Here is a 16,251-nt window from a genome sequence, read left to right on the forward strand (position 1 = left end):
TGGGCCGGGTCGCAGGCCTGTTCCTGCCCGGCTGTGGGAAGGGGCCCGGGTCCTGGTCACACGACCGCACCCAGCAGCAAAGGAGTCGGAAGGAAGACCCCAGCCAGCGGCCACGCTTCACGGCAGCCTTGGTCCGGACAAGTAAGGGGGGACCCGAAAGGGGCCGTGGGACCCCAGATTGCAGCCATCTGCCGCAGCCCAAACCTCTGCCCGCGCGTGGAGGTGATCCTATCCCCCAAAGTCTTAGGAGAGTTCGGGCCCGGGGATCCGGAATCAGAGGCTCCAGTGATGGAGGCAGAAGCGTGGCCAGGGCTCCACCTCCCACCAGCCGCCAGGCAGGCCGGCTCCGACTCCGACGCCGACGCCGACTGGAGAATTCAGGCACTAACGCGTTGGCGCTCTCAGTCTTATTTCTGATTTACCTCTTAGGTGGCTGAGAACGGAACCAGGCCCCATTTCTGGGGAGCTCTGCCGGCCAAAAGGTGTTCCTGCCTAAGTGGGCATTTCCCAAACAATACACTGTTAGGGACTCACGGTCCAGACTCCCCCCTCCCCTCCTCTCCCTCCCCCACCCATCCCCTCCCCGCCCCCCTCCTCCCCCTGCTCTAATGGGTGGATCTGACACCCCCACCTCCGGCCAGGCAGGGCAGCCGCGCTCTCCTTCCTAACGGGCGGGAGGTGTTCCTTCCCTGGAAGGAAATGGCCAGCCTGGGCCCTTGTCGGCGCCGCTCAGGATCGAATGAAATGAAAATGAAGGCAGCCGGGGGGCCCGGCAGGTCCTCGGTTATTCCCGCAGAGGAGCACTCGTCGTATTTATATCCACAAAAGCAGTTTACTGAAGAAATTATATAGCAATAGACATCCCAAACCTTTTCTCAAAATTCTCATTTAGGTGTTGTTTTTTATTTCATTAAAAATGATTCCTACCTTTGAAATCTCCCAGAAAAGTACGGCTTCTTTGTTTCCCGACGTCTAAACACGTTATCAAAGGCAGATCATGATTAATGTCAGGTGAACCTAAGAGGAGGTTCCTAAGCCACAAATGCAGTCTCCGGGAACCAAACTGGAAACGACTCGGTGAATAAGCTGTATCGGTCCCAGGGGCGAGGCCGCGGGATAGAGCCGTGCCCGAGTCCAGTCGGTCTGATGGCTGGTGACGTCACCGGGCGCTGTCCCAGGACGGTGGCGGCCCAGTGGGGCCAGGGGCCGCCTGGCTCGGGCCGCCCAGGGGCAGGGGCTGTCAGGGAAGGCGGGGCCGCCAGGGCCGACACCTCATTAGCTGTGGCCCCGCAGAAACGCGCTGCCGCAGGCTCCGCATCCACCGAACCCAGGGCTTCACCTGACACACGGCGCAGGCCCAGTGCATCAGGATCAGGTCCGGGCGTCTTCCCGGCACCACCCGGCGCGGGCGGGCCTCCACCTCCCGCCCGGGCCCCGCCGCCCGCCATGCAGGCCATCCGACGGCGACGGGTGCGGACGGCCGCTGGGCCCTCCTGTGACAGCAGGGACGCCTTGGTCCCGTTCCTCCGAGTTCTGAAGTCATCATGAAGCGTGTTATAAAAGGACAGACCAGAGCGGAAAAAACGCCCCAGGGCTCCAGCGGCTGCGCTCTGCGGCCGTCGGTGGGACCTGCCAACCCCGTACGCGGCCCGGAGGCCGCTGTGCTGCCGCGGGCTCGGCCACCTCGGGCGGCGAGGGTTCCGTCGCCCCCAGGACCCCGCTGCCCGGCCAAGCTCCCGCGGCCGTTCCAGTCCCACTGCTCCCCGGAGCGGCCCGGGAGGTCGGGAGCCGGGGACTTCTGCTGGCCGCGGCACGATCTGGCCAAAAACGGTTGACAAGTCCTGCGGAACTTTCCAGGAGAGGTCTGATGAGAGGAGCCCCCTGGACGCAGACGCCTCAAGGAAACGAGGGACAGCAGTGGCCGTAATCTGAGGGGTCGGGTTCGTTTCTGATACAGAATCCTCAGGAACACGAGCCGCGCCTGCGGCTCCCGCGGCCTCCCCGCCCGCGCTACGTCCTGCAGAGCTTCAGCGGGAAGTTCTCCGTGATGAGGTGATCCGCGTGGAGCAGCACGACGACGTTCACCTCAAATTCTGGGGAGAGAAAGAAGGGGCTTGGTGCTCACCAGCCCCGCGGCAGGAACCACAGGCCAACCGCGCCGCAGGCTCGCAGGCTGGGGGGGGGGGGGGCAGGCGGGTGCCCTGGGGGCTCTGTACCCGCGTCCCACGGACGGACGTCGCCCCGAGCCTCCAGGAGAAGCGGCCACGGCGGCTGCACAGCCTCTGCCCGCCTCTGGCGCGCTTGCCCCACGTCAGTGTCCCCTCGCCCGGGGACGGTGTCTGCTTCCCAAGCACACTGCCCTCGTCCTCGGTCTTTACCAGAGGGAACCTGCCGTAGTCCTTGCTGTTCACTCATACTCGTGCTCATTTGTACACTCCTGACAGCCCTTAATGGGAGAGAGCACGCGCAGACCGGCCCAGCTGCCGGCGCAGGTCTCCCAGCCAACAGAGACCGCGTCCAGCGACAGCGCGCAGCCTAACTGCTGTTCTTGGGGGGGGGGGTGTGAATCCACCCGAGGCACCTGTTTAAAGAGCCACCTCTTGCTGCCAAGAGAGCAGGGAGCTTCGTGCCAAAGGCAGGAGGCCGAGCACCGAGCAGCTCGGCCCCATGGAAGGGGCTCTGCAGTCGCCTCGTCTGAGGCCCCAGGGCGGAGTCCCGAGGATGACGTCCCCGTCGTGGGGCTGGTGGCCTTCGCCACGCATCAGCCACGACAGGAGCTGGGCGCAAGCAGCACGTCCCACTTTTGTGCTCACGTTCCGCCCAGGCGCCCTGCACGCAGAGCGGGTTCCCACTGAAGGCCGTGTGGTCAGCCCAGCAAGGGTGAAGGCCAACACTGGGCGTCGGGCACAAAGGGCCTCGCGGCCACCCCTGCTGAGGGCAGGCGGCGAGATTCTGGGGAAGGATCCCAGGGCATGCGTGAACGTTACAGGGACGCCTCCTAAATCTGACAGAGCAGGCAAAAATTTAGGTGCTTCAAGTACAGCAGGGAGGAGAAAGAAGTTTAGGCCTCTTCAAGTTTATGGGAGGAACTAAGTGAGGACTGAACAGATGAGCTCGACCCTCTAGCTTGGACTCCGAGTACTCTGACCAAGACACCTTGGCAGCGCGCCTCCGGGAGGGTACGAGGCAGGATGGGCGGGGGCGCTGGGCTGGGGGTCTGGGGGTGCCGAGGGCACTCACCCTGCGCCCCGTTCCCAGTGCCACAGGCTTATACCACCTGTTCCACAATAACCACACTCACAGGTCCCAAGGGAAGTCCTGGCAGCCTAGCCGGGGCCACACCTGAGCCCGGGCTGTCTTGCGGCAGGTGGCCGGCCTGGCCGGTATTCGACAAACAGCTGAGTCTGTGACCCTCTCCACTCCGGACGCGGTGTCCTGACCCCTTCTGCGCTCACTAGGCCACCACGCTGCCGACAAAAGCCCTCAAGGGGCTCCCCAGATATTAATCCTGGGCAGAGACCACGACATCCCAAGCTGGGGGCGCGGAGGCCTCCGCAATGATGAAGGCTAACGCTGGGCTGTCACAGGCAGGTCCCCGCTCAGACGCCACCTGTCAGAGGAGCCTCCCTGGCCTCTGCATGCTCCCTGCTGGCGTCCCTCCTGCGCCTGCCATCCCGCCCGGGGCCCACACCCATGGGTGCACCGTGGGGGCCAACCAGCCTGCGCAGGGGACTCGGGCAGGCCCCCGGGGCGGGGAGCTGGTGCACTTACCCACTTTGAAGTTGGTGGTCTCCAGCGTGGGGCAGGTGAACAGCCGCGGGAAGACCATGTGGATGGGGACCGAGAGGCCCCGACAAACATCACCGTCGGCGATCTGGATGTTCTGGATCTCCGTGGCGTCTCGGGCGTATCCTTCGGCGCACCCTGCAGGGAGGGCACCGCGCGGTCAGAAACAAGCGATCCACCGACCCTTGGGGACTCCGCGAGCCTGGGTCCGCACACTCAGCACCCCTGCCATTGGCTCTGTAGGACCTGGAGTCGCTCCCCCCAACCCCCCCGCCCCAGGTCTCACTTTCTCAAACACACAGTTCTCGTAAGGGCGGGGGGGGGGGGGCGCTCTCACTTCTGCTTCCACCCACGGGCCAGCTGCTGGGCAGAGGGCAACCGGGGCGGCGAGGCCCTTACCGCAGGTCTCCACGCGGACCAGCTGCAGCTCTATGCTCTTGATGGCGGCCTCCGAGCTCTCGACCACCAGCTCCCCTGTCAGCGGCTGCGTGATGACGCAGTTGGTAGAGTTGAGATGTCCCCGGATGAGGAATTTGGGGAGCAAGGCTCTCTGGAACACAACAGAAGACAGAGGGATGGAGGGGTCAAGGGAAATCGCTCCACAGTCAGTCACTTGGTGCAAGTAAAAACTGAAAACGGAATTGGACCATTTCTATAAAACCTGCTGGGACCCTGTTTTACAAAATGGGAGGCCCTGTTTTACTTCCTTCTTCTGTCAAGGTCATTAACAGGCTGAATTATTCAACAACGGCCTGCAGCCACCGGGCGGCCGACACCGCCTGGACAGAACGGCCAGCAACCAGGGTCGGCCGATCCTCGGTCAGGTCTGGAACGCTCCTTCTCGCCAAGCAACACGACGTAACAACGCCTGAGGAAGTTGCCAGGACTGTTTACGGGGAACCAGTCAGGCTCCCCTAAAAGGTTTTAAAAGGAGAACCTGAAAATGCTCCCAATTACGCAACTTTGAAAAGCCAAGGTACTTGTTTCATTTCAAGGACACACGAAGAGAACAGTTTTCATCAATGTTTGACTAAATAAAATCTCCTGGACCTTTGCCCTGTAGTCGTAGGAACCTGGTCACGGGTGGATGACGCTGTGTTTGTGGGAAGAGGATCTGAAGAGTCAGAGGCAACGGTTCTAGCAGCTTCGCCTCACTGGTCCCGGGTTCTAGAGCTAAGTCGGAGTTTAGAACACCACGTCTCACAGAAACAGAAATGCAGCCGCAAACGTGAGCCACGTATGTAACTTACAATTTTCTAGTAGCTCTATGTTAAAAAGTAAAAGGAAACAGCTAAAATCAACCAATATGCCCTAAGTATCACTTCCACATATGATCAATATTAAAAAATAACGTTCATGGTGTCTTTCTGTTTGAAATCCAGCCAGCACCTCACCCCTGCAGCCCAGCGCCGACCAGCCCCCTGCAGGGCTGGTGGTCACTGGCTGGAGCTCACGGGGCACGCGGCGCAGCGCAGGAAGCCAACAGCCCCGGAGGTGCAGAGCTCGAGGAGAGTCTTGATTCCAAAGCTCTAGCAACAACTACAAGTAAAGAAGCTATTTGTTTAGAAAAATAAAAAAGCAGCAACAATCTACATTAAAATTCTTTCAGGCAATTGATGGAAAAGATCTCGACATCCAGCATAAGATCCTGACTGACCATTCGTTTTACCCTCTCTTCCGAGGGGCATGGTGTTAACATACACAGACGACCCCAAGAAAGGCTATGCGGAGCGCCACTCGGACACAACCCCAGTGACATGTTTCTGTGCCTAGAAGTGCCCAGTGAGGCTCCCGAGAGCTCAGGGGGCCGTGTCCTGAGGTTGGCGGCAAGAGCTCTGCACGTGGGCGTCCCCTGGGCAGCCCTGATATCAGAGGCGGTGCCCAACCAGGGAAGGCGTAGTTGGTGATGCCCATGAGTGGTCTCTGGAGTCAGCACGTGCCCAGGCTGGCACCACAGCTTCCCTCGAGGGGGACTTCCCACCCAGCATGCTCCCAGTGCAGGCCAGGAGAGGCAGGGCAATGCTCCTAGTCATTTACAGCCACCACGCAGGACAACAATGCTCTTGCCCCAGACGACAAGCTACCTGTGCACCCTAACAGAGAGCCCACAGGGCCGGAGGCCTTTTCCTCAGCAGCTCCTCTGTTGGAGTGCACGTTTACAACCAGAAGGACAGATTGTCATTAGGGTTGAGGACAGTCTCGTTAACAAGGCCGCATGTATTTGATCTCATCTATCAAGATAAGCTGACATCCAAGAATCAACAAACCTTTGAGGAAAATAAAAGCAAAAAAAAAAAAAAAAGAGTCACACATTCAGCAAACAGAATGACCAGCCACTAGGAAACAGAGGGGAAGGGCCGTGTACCTGCAGTAGAAGAAGGGGCTATCTTGGAAAAGAAATGGGCTTGGAGATGAATCACACTGCTGTGGAGGCAAACATGTCAGCAGTTGGGCTACAAACCAACCGAAGAGCAAATGAGTGAGCTGAAAGACTGTGCCCAGACTCTCCCATGACACATCCAAGAGAAGTTCACAGAGCTGAAGGAAAGGCAGCTGGCAGACTGACTAATTAACACCAAAATCCAACAAAGGCTTCGAAATTCCAGAATACTAAGGATGGGGAGAAGCTGGACGTTCTCGGGGCTGGGGGGAAGGGAGAGGGAGGAGAAACAGATGAGCTCACACGAATTTGGGGACCAGATCATCAGTATCACCAGGCACGAGAAAACCAGGGAGCTACTCTCCAAGTTTAAGGGCAAATGAAATTGAAGCCAGAAGCTTCCATCTACCAAGACAATAGAGGTCAGTGTGAGAGCAAAGTCAGGTGTCTGACCTCCATTCAAGGATGTAAGTCTACTCCTACCCTTTCTGAAAGAACAGCACTAGGATGTACTCCAGCAGCACAAAAAATACACTACAAATACAAGAAAGAAAAGGCTGAGAGGAAGTAGTGGTGAGCAAGGACATGGTGAAACTTCCAGTAATTAGTGACGGATAAGTCATCACTGGGATACTTCGGGCAACTATTAGAAATGGTTTCTTAGTCGACAGAGGCTCAATACTGGGAAAAATAAAACAGATAAACTGGAGCATGGATTTCTGACCATTCCAACAAATAAAGGGTATATGTGGGAGGAAAATGCAAAAATGTTACAAACCCTCTGGCAGAAGGTTCTTGTTCTCAGTGCTGTTCCTTAAACTCATGATTGTCTCTGTATGTCTGAACATTTGGGGGTGGACTATTAGGAAAACAGAGATAGGATGTTAGAGGAAAAAGGAGCAAGCAACGGTATAAAAACAGAAAAAAAAAACAAAAACAACCCTTATGACCTTAACCAAGGAGAGTAAGGACAAGTAAAAAGAAAAAGAAAAGCAATAAAGCAAAGAGGAGAGTACAGGACACGATGTAAGGAACACCACAAACTGTATTTCCCAAGATCCGGCCAGGAACTCCTTATGAGATGCACTGGTTTCCGCTCCTCTTCCTCACTCCAGTCCTATCACTAAGTTTTATATTATTTAGGTTCTTGGCAGGAAGAAACACAAACCCACCTAAGAGCATGGGCGCTACCTGGGGCACTCCTGGGTAGCTGTTAGGCTAACGGCCAAAGCTGGGGACAAGCGGGGCAGCGAGATCCCAGCTGGCAAGCCGAGACCTGTGGCGACCACCCATGCTCCCTGCATGCTCCCAATCACGTTCAAATCCTTTTGAAGGAACATACTGACGGGCCCATGGGGGACTCATCCTCTCCAGAAACTGGAGAGGGGGGAGATGGTAAATGGATTTTCAGAGAGGCCCCCAGGATGCACACCTACCTCAGTGGGGCCTCCCCAGGAAGGCCGATAATGACTCCTGGGCCTCGGACCTCCCACACTTGCTGATTAGCAGGATCCAGAGCAGAAAGCGGCAGTAGAGCAGGGGGGGAAAGCCATGCCCTTGGATGACAGAGAGCAGGTGGCCAAATAAGAAGTAAAGGGGTGTGGCTCCCAGGCTGGGTGGCAGGGGGTGGCCGGGGCTCAAGGAAGTGGGGCTCTGGGCCCTACGAGGTAGACAGGAGGTGGGGGGGAGCACAGTGGGCAGTCAGCCCCCCCGAGCAGCTTTTATGAAGCATTCTTCTTCTAAGTACTTACTGAGTTTAAAAAGAAAAAAGAAAGAAAGAAAGAAAGAAAGAAAGAAAGAAAGAAAGAAAAAGAAAGAAGAAAAGAAAGAAAAAGAAAGAAAGAAAGAAAGAAAGAAAGAAAGAAAGAAAGAAAGAAAAGGAAAGAAAGAAAGAAAGAAGGAAAGAAAGGAAAGAAAGGAAAGAAAGGAAGAAAGGAAGAAAAGAAAGAAAAGAAAGAAAAGAAAGAAAAGAAAGAAAAGAAAGAAAAGAAAGAAAAGAAAGAAAGAAAGAAAGAAAGAAAGAAAGAAAGAAAGAAAGAAAGAAAGAAAGAAAGAAGATATCAAAATTGAAAATCCAGTCTGGGGATCCCTGGGTGGCTCAGTGGTCGAGCATCTGCCTTTGGCTCAGGGTGTGACCCCGGGGTCCTGGGATCAAATCCTGCACTGGGCTCCCCGCAGGGAGCCTGCTTCTCCCCCTGCCTGTGTCTGTGTCTCTGCCTCTCTCTCTCTGTGCCTCTCATGAATAAAATCTTTTTTTTTTTTTTTTTAATAAAATCTTTAAAAAAACAAAGAAAGAAAATCCAGACTGTTCTGGGTACGGACAATAATCAGAAATTTCGTCTTGCTGCGACTTGATGCACAGACACAGAGCGTGTCCGTGGGATGCGGTCCCTAAGCAAACACCCCAGGTGGCAAGCGTGAGGAGCGCCGTACCTCTTTGACGTTCTGCAAGGTTTCAGGCGTGATGGTGAAGTCCACGGGACTCGGGGTCAGCTTCCCCTTCTGAGGCTAAAACGGGAGGTAAAACCAGAATCAGCTGCTGGAAGCCAAGAGTTCCGCAGGCCACGGTCCCCGTCCCCCTTTCAAGGAAACGAAGGGCAGCCTAATGAACCGGGGAGGACTCGGTACTCCGAGGCAGGCAGGGGGTCTAAAAACACTCTGCCAAAACACTGTGCTCCGTTCTTTGTCACATTTCTCCACCTCCCATGACTCGGTTTCCTCATCTGTAAAACGAGGGAACTGCTTTCTCAATCTCTCAGGTCCAGAAATTACAAAATTAGACCTACGAGCTGAGAGTAGTGTCATTAGAAGGTGTTTATTTTAAACTTCTCTCTCGGAACGAGGGGACACTGCGTATCCACCGACGTGCTCCTGAGTCAGCACGGTGACCCGAGGCGGTGCTGTTACTGTCACTGTCCCACGTCACAGACGCGGACACTGAGGCACAGCGCGCACACACGGCTTTCTCAAGTGGCAGAGCCGAGATTCAAGCCCAGGTGGTCTGGCTCCGATGCCAGCGCCGTGACCACTCGGCTGCCACCTGGAAGACTCCCTCCGACCTCTGCACGTTACCGCAATCACTAACGGCGGTCATCTCCCCGTCACACAACCACAGGACGCGCCCGGATGGCCCGGCTGCGTCAGGGCCGGCCTGGCCTGCTTCTCCCCATGCTGCAGGGGGGACACCGGCCACCCTGCCAAGGTTACTCATCTGCCAAAGCAGTACAACGGACTTCCGGTCAGTTCCAGAACTGGAATTCTAAGGAATATTCTAAGGAATATTAATTACTCTTATTAATACGTTTGTGAACATCCTCTTTGGCGAATAAATTCTTCTTCCTCACAGCCTTTAAAGGACTATCGGACTTGTCAACCAGAGATCACACGTGGTTTGGCCTCGTGAAATCAGTCCCAAAGAACAGGCTTCTTGGAGGCTGTGAGCTGGTAAACTACTGGGAGCAGGGAGGAGGCCCGGAGAGCTCAGCCCCCGCTGCCCGCCCCGAGCTGGCCTCCGTGGGGGCTCTGCAGCCATGAGCGGGCCGTGGGCCCTGGGTCGGGGGCCGAGGGGGTCCTGGCCTGGAGCCCAGCTCTGGGCAGGGAACTGAATTTGGGCTCATTCTCCTTCACAAAGGTGGAGGCTCTTTTTGCAGAAGACATAAAAGGCTATATGTCTCTTTTAGGGAATAAACCACATTAAAAAAAAAATTTCTTTTTGTTGTTTCAGTTTGATAGAAAAAAGGAAAACATCTCAATCATATCATTTCCAAAAAAGATAACTATCTGGGGGATCCCTGGGTGGCTCAGTGGTTTAGCGCCTGCCTTTGGTCTGCGGTGTGGTCCTGGGGTCCCAGGATCAAGTCCTGCATCATCGGGCTCCCTGCATAGAGCCTGTTTCTCCCTCTGCCTCTCTCTCTCTCTGTGTCTCTCATGAATAAATAAAATCTTAAAAAAATAATAACTATTTTAAATATTTTCTATAACATACTTCTCACTGAAAGAGTCAGTTAAACACAGTAACCACTAAAATTAAGAGGGAAACTATAAATGTCAGAAGTCCTAAAAAGTTGTAAGAACGATGCAAATAAAGGACATCAGTGACTACCAATTTTATACACAGGAGATTTTACAATATTACACTTTTGCTTAACCATGACTAAAAGACACCTGTGGATATTTCCAAACAGTGTAAAAGAGATGGAATTGCAAATTTTCCACAAACACCAACTGCCTCACCTCAGAGCTCCATCGAAGCCCCATTTACTAAGGCACGTGGCAAAGATCGTGGGATACGTGTGGGGTCCCCAGAATGCTGAGTCCCGCTCATGCCAACGAAGCTATAGGCCACGCTGGGTGAATGAGCCAAGGAAGGCTCGTGGCTCTAGTGTCTGTCCAGGTGGGGTGGCCCCTCGACGTGGCCTGCAGCCCCAAGAGTCCGTGCCCTCAGGAGCATGGGTCTCTTCTAGCCTGGCGAGCTCAGAAGCGGTGTTTCCGAGGTGGCCCAGAGAGACGTGCTCCCGCACAGCCGGGCTCTGTTCACCTGGGCGCCTCTAGGAACCCCGGTCTGGCTCTCTCCTCTCCCTAAACTGCTCCGAATAAAAGCAAAGGCAGATGGACCACACCTAGGGCAGGCGCTGTCAGTCACTGCTAAGTGTTGCAAGATGACCAAGGACTAGCAGGGATGGGCTGCAGAGGACTCTGCTTTGAAGTCACCCAGAGTCACCTACAGCCAAAGGGAGGGCGCTCCAGTTCCCTAACTTGGCACGTGAGAGGGAAAGTTTTGTTTTTTTTAAAAAAGATTTTTTTTTTAAAGATTTTATTTATTTATTCATGATAGACATAGAGAGAGAGAGAGAGAGAGAGAGGCAGAGACACAAGCAGAGGGAGAAGCAGGCTCCATGCTGGGAGCCCGACGCAGGACTTGATCCCGGGACTCCAGGATCACACCCTAGGCCAATGGCAGGCACCAAACCGCTGAGCCACCCAGGGATCCCCTTGAGAGGAAAGTTTGAAGAACATGTCGTCACTGTAAAATATTAGCAGAAGGTGTTGGGAGAGGCAACCTGCTCTGGCCCAGAGTGTCCCCACATGTCCTTGCTGGGCAGACCAAGAATGTAAGGCCCTGACTGTCCCTTATCTGGGTCGGGACATTTCTCTGGGTTGTGTTCGCCACAGCCACCTCGGGGAAGGATGTCTCTCTCCGAAACGGCCTTGCTCACTGCTTGCTCTAACACAGGTGGGCTCCCAGACTGGTGCTCCTCAGGGGCACCTCAGTGGCATCTGGGCCATGGCATTGCCCTGGGGGATTCTGGGCCCCAGTGAAGAGGGCACAAGCCACTGTTGGTGCTCTGACCCTGCCAGGAGAAACTGGGTCCCTCGTCTCCGACCCAGGAGTCTTTCCCCAGCAGCCAGGACACGGCACCAGGCTGACTTACCAGCCTGCAAATGGGATAAAACACCAGACCCTACAGAGGGTCCCCATTATTAAGCCCGGGGCCCCCGAATATAGCTTACAGCAGAGTGAACGATGAATTCGCAGGTCTTTGTCAAGTCCTTGGCCAACAGAGACCGCCTCATGTCACAGCGCAGGGTATACTGGAGGGAGAAGTCGGAGAAGACAAGGTTATGTTCGTGTGACTCACTTTCATCGCGGAATTACATTCAAAGAGACAAGTCAACATTCTTAGGGAAACTGGGTCCAATTACCGTGTTATCTGAAATTAATATACCTAACGGGGAGCCAACGCTCAAAACGGGGAGCCAACTGCTCAAAACAAAATTCCTCGGCCTATGCCCACAGCCATCCCAAGGCACAGGGGCTCAGCTGCAAGACAGGGGAAGACCAGGGTGACAGAAGAGAGCGTGCACTCCGAAGCAAGAGCTAGCTCAAATCCAGCTGTCCGCGTTGCTGGGTGAGCGCTGCCAGTCAGACAACTGCTCTGAGCTTCGGCTTCCTGCTCCATGAAATATGGGCATGAGGATCTGCTTGCAGCAAGAGCCAGCGGGACCGTGGGTGTGGGTGTGTGGGTGTGTGTGCAGGGTACTGGCACACGGTCAGGCACAGGGCAGCTCTCTGTGCAACGGCCGCTATTTTGTAGTAAGGATTGGGAAGCACACAGAAGGGCCTGGAAGCCCCAGACAGCATCTCGCATGGCACAGAGCACCTGGGGACACAGGGCTGAGCGCACCTGCGCGGCGGTCACTGCACCGGGGGCCGGACTAAGACCCCGCACAGGACCTGCAGTTACGGAAGAGCAACGGTGCTCAAGGAGCCAGGACCCCAGGGCAGCTCAACACCGGCTCTCTGTACTTTAACCTTACGGAGGAATAAAGAAAGGAAACCCCTTTTAGAAGTTTATTTTGGAAAATTCCAACATATGCAAAAGTAAAGAGAAGAGAGACGTCCCCCACGTCCACGAGGCAGCTTCCAGAGTGGTCGATGCATGGCTCGCCTCACTTGACCATTCTCCCCGGCTGCCCACACACGGATCCCGTGTGCAAACCGAAGTGGACAGGCGAGGCAGCGGGCATCGCTCTAGCTCTCAGCTGCGTTCAGTTCCTCTGCTGTCCCTCTGCTACTTTTCGGCACCAGCCACTCCCAGTTACCTCCTGCAGGACAGGCCCTGTTGTCCCCGAGGGAGAGCCAGCCCCTCTGCACAGCTGGTGCCCCAGCCACGAGCTCTGACCCCGGACCGCTTCTTCACACCCGTCTGTGGGCTGACAGGCTGACTGGTAACAACATTCTACAGCATTCTACAGCATTCTACAGCATGATCGCTGTCTTCAGGCTCATTAAAAAAAAAAAAAAAAAATAGGGGCACCTGGGTGGCTCAGCGGTTGAGCATCTGCCTTTGGCTCAGAGCAGGATCCGGAGTCCAGGGATCGAGTCTTGTATTGGGTTCCCTGCATGGAGCCTGCTTCTCCCTCTGCCTGTGTCTCTCATAAATAAATAAATTTTGGGCGGCCCCTGTGGCACAGTGGTTTAGCGCTGCCTGCAGCCTGGGGTGTGATCCTAGAGACCTGGGATCGAGTCCCACGTGGGGCTCCCTGCGTGGAGCCTGCTTCTCCCTCTGCCTGTGTCTCTGCCTCTCTCTCTGTCTCTATGAATAAATCTTTAAAAAATAAAAATAAAAATAATTTTTAAAAATCTTTAAAAAATAAAAATAAATAAAAACAAAATCACAGAATCCATACGGAAGAAAGTTAGCAGTTGTCTTAAGGATCATGTTAAAAATGATTTGTATAACTGGGACTATGTGCTGGGTGAATCAAGAAGCTGCATCATTATGAACGCTCTATACGCATTACACAGGAAGTCACTACATTTAAGGTAACACTGGGAGATTAAAACATTTAAAAAAAAACAAAACACCCCTTGTCTGCAAGGAAGGACCTTTTCAGGTACATATATGTATGAGATTCTTTTGAGATATCAATCTAGTCTCCCCGACCCGATAAGCTCCAAGAGGCCTGGTGCTGTCAGATTCATATAGGTGTGTGTGCACACGTACATCTATGCACGCGTGTATGCCTGTATGTGTTTTCATCTTTCTCCTGTACAGCCCACACCCTGTCTAGCATGGGCAACATTTTGTTCAGGCTTGCCTGCTGGCTCGGATTCTTTTCCCATCTTTAGTCTCAGGGGTTTGGCGGGGCGGACCTCCCCACAGCCCTCCTGGGCGCAGAAGGGACCGGTAAGCCAGGGCTGCTACTGGGAACGCTGGAAAGAATTCTTTTGGCCGGGGATGCCAACCCAGTAGATGGGAGGCTGCAGCCGCTTGCCAACAACCAGCCTGGCCACGGCCAGGGAAGAGCCTGAGAGGGAGGTGTGTGCGGAAGGCCAAGCCAGTCACAGCTGGCTTCCCTGGAACGGCCGGCTCGACGATCTATATCTCTTTCTAGGCTAAGTCACTTCGAGCTGGATTTCTATAACTTGCAAAGGAATCAGAACAACAGGCATCAACTTCTGGTCACGAAATGTTTTTAAGCATGAAAGCAATAATTAGTAACATGGGGCAGCTGCTAAGTGCATGCGGGGAGAAAGGTGGAGAAAAGAGGAACACGGTGATGTTCTGTTCTGGGAATCACGTTGATTCCTTCACATGTACCATCTCGGTGGATTATAAGGACAGTCACCAAATAACTCCTTCATTCAGCCACTCAGCAAATACATGCTTGGAGCATTCTCTGTGCCCGGCCCCGTGCTAACTAAGCACTTCGTGCCAAGGCCTCATTAATCTCCTAGGAGGAGAGGTCGTGGAGGCTGCCCAGGGTCACAGAGGTGGGATTTGAATTTACACCTGCCGCTTGCCAAAACCCATGCTCTGAACCCTTATGCAATGCTGTGACTCAAGCCCAGATCTGTCTGCTGCGAAGCCCTAGATCTTTTTACTTTATCCTGATCTTGCCCAACTGCTAAGGAGTGGTCCAGGTGGTAGGAGCCACTGCGGGTCAGAGGGGGTCAGGCGGGTCAGACCACGAGCAGGGTGCCAGGAGGTCTAAGACTGGATCTTCTTCTTTCTTCTTTCTTCTTTCTTCTTCTTCTTTCTTCTTCTTCTTCTTCTTCTTTCTTCTTCTTCTTTCTTCTTCTTCTTTCTTCTTCTTCTTCTTCTTCTCTTCTTTCTTCTTCTTCTTCTTCTTCTTCTTTTCTTCTTCTTCTTCTTCTTCTTCTTCTTCTTCTTCTTCTTCTTTCTTCTTTTCTTCTTCTTCTTCTTCTTCTTCTTCTTCTTCTTCTTCTTCTTCTTCTTCTTCTTCTTCTTAAGGTTTTATTTATTTATTCATGAGAGACACAGAGAGAGGCAGAGACACAGGCAGAGGGAGAAGCAGGCTCCCTGCGGGTAGCCTGGTGCAGAACTCGAACCTAGGACCCCGGGATCACGACCTGAACCGAAGGATGATGCTCAACCGCTGAGCCACCCGGGTGCCCCCAAGATTGGATCTTCTATGACCGTTAGTTAACATGAGGCCAAAGGAAAGAAGAAAGAAGACATGGGTCAAATGACTTGAGGCCGACTCCTGGAAAGGATATTCTTAACTGTGAGAAAGGATGACCAGCATCTGGATAAATTAATTCTGTGACAGTTTTGCAGACATGCTGGTACTGCCGTGATGCTGGGCTACAGCATAAAGCTTTGCTAGTACGGCCACGAGAGTAGAACAAACATAATAAAATTTGCCTGTGATTTACATGACTTTCCAAAGAAAAGGCAGCTGCACAAAGGACAACTGGGGAAAGCGGACAGGTTCTCATATGCACGATCTGATCACAAAGGGGAGGAACAAACCCAGCCTGCCTGAGGAGAGGAACAAGGGCAAACGCCACCCAGCAGCCTCTGTCAACCGAGTAAAGAGGAAACCTGGACCCTGCAAGCTGGAAATGTAATACTTGCTACACCTTAAACCCTTTGTTCTGTCTTATGGTTCTTACTATTTTTACATTACGTTACCATAACACAATTCAAATTCTAAATGTGAAATGCCTTTGTGCCCACATCATTTGAGAGAGAGGATGTTACTAGGTTCAACAACACTTTCTTTCCAGAGGAATGCACCTATAAATCTTCAGGGTAAGCACGGCAAGCGAGGGCCCCCATGGGACCCACGCTGAGGCCAACCCTGTGCCCACGAGTGGTTGCCATCTGCCCTGGGTGGCACTTGCTCTGCTATAAAACACAGAGGCTAACAAAAGACCCCTCTAGAAACTGAATGAATGATCAATGAATGAAAAACTGATTTTAAAAACCCAACATCCCAGTTTCTCTCAAGAAGTGTACTCTCATGGGGCGCCTGGGCTGGCTGAGTCGGGGGAGCACACGACTCTTGGTCTCAGGGTTGTGAGTTCGAGTTCCATGCTGGGTGTAGAGATGACTTAAAAATAAAATCTTTAAAAAAGCAGCAGCATATTTTCTCAAAAGGAGCAATAACAAATTTGGATATGAATTGAGGGGGCGCCTTGATGGCTCAGTCAGTTAAGTGTCTGTCTCAAGTCATGATCCCAGGACCTTGGGATTGAGTCTTCCATCAGGCTTCCTACTCAGCGAGAGTCTGCTTCTCCCTCTCCCTCTACTGTTTTTCCTGTTTGTTCTCTT

General features: G+C 53.7%; 1 protein-coding gene across 2 annotated transcripts in view; it reads right to left on the bottom strand.

The window, feature by feature from the left end:
* Nucleotides 1–881: 881 nt before the first annotated feature.
* Nucleotides 882–16,251, bottom strand: part of VPS26C (VPS26 endosomal protein sorting factor C) — a 44,531-nt gene continuing 29,161 nt past the window's right edge. For both annotated transcript variants that reach the window (XM_025450004.3, XM_035709373.2), the window contains exons 4-8: nucleotides 11,678–11,758; nucleotides 8,600–8,674; nucleotides 4,186–4,336; nucleotides 3,772–3,924; nucleotides 882–2,093 (exon numbers count right to left, since the gene is read on the bottom strand). In XM_025450004.3, the coding sequence (XP_025305789.1) occupies nucleotides 2,011–2,093; nucleotides 3,772–3,924; nucleotides 4,186–4,336; nucleotides 8,600–8,674; nucleotides 11,678–11,758 (543 nt within the window). In that variant the 3' untranslated portion in view covers nucleotides 882–2,010. The remainder of the gene's footprint in view (nucleotides 2,094–3,771; nucleotides 3,925–4,185; nucleotides 4,337–8,599; nucleotides 8,675–11,677; nucleotides 11,759–16,251) is intronic.

Source organism: Canis lupus, chromosome 31 (assembly GCF_003254725.2).
Source record: "Canis lupus dingo isolate Sandy chromosome 31, ASM325472v2, whole genome shotgun sequence".
Taxonomy (NCBI): Eukaryota; Metazoa; Chordata; class Mammalia; order Carnivora; family Canidae; genus Canis; species Canis lupus.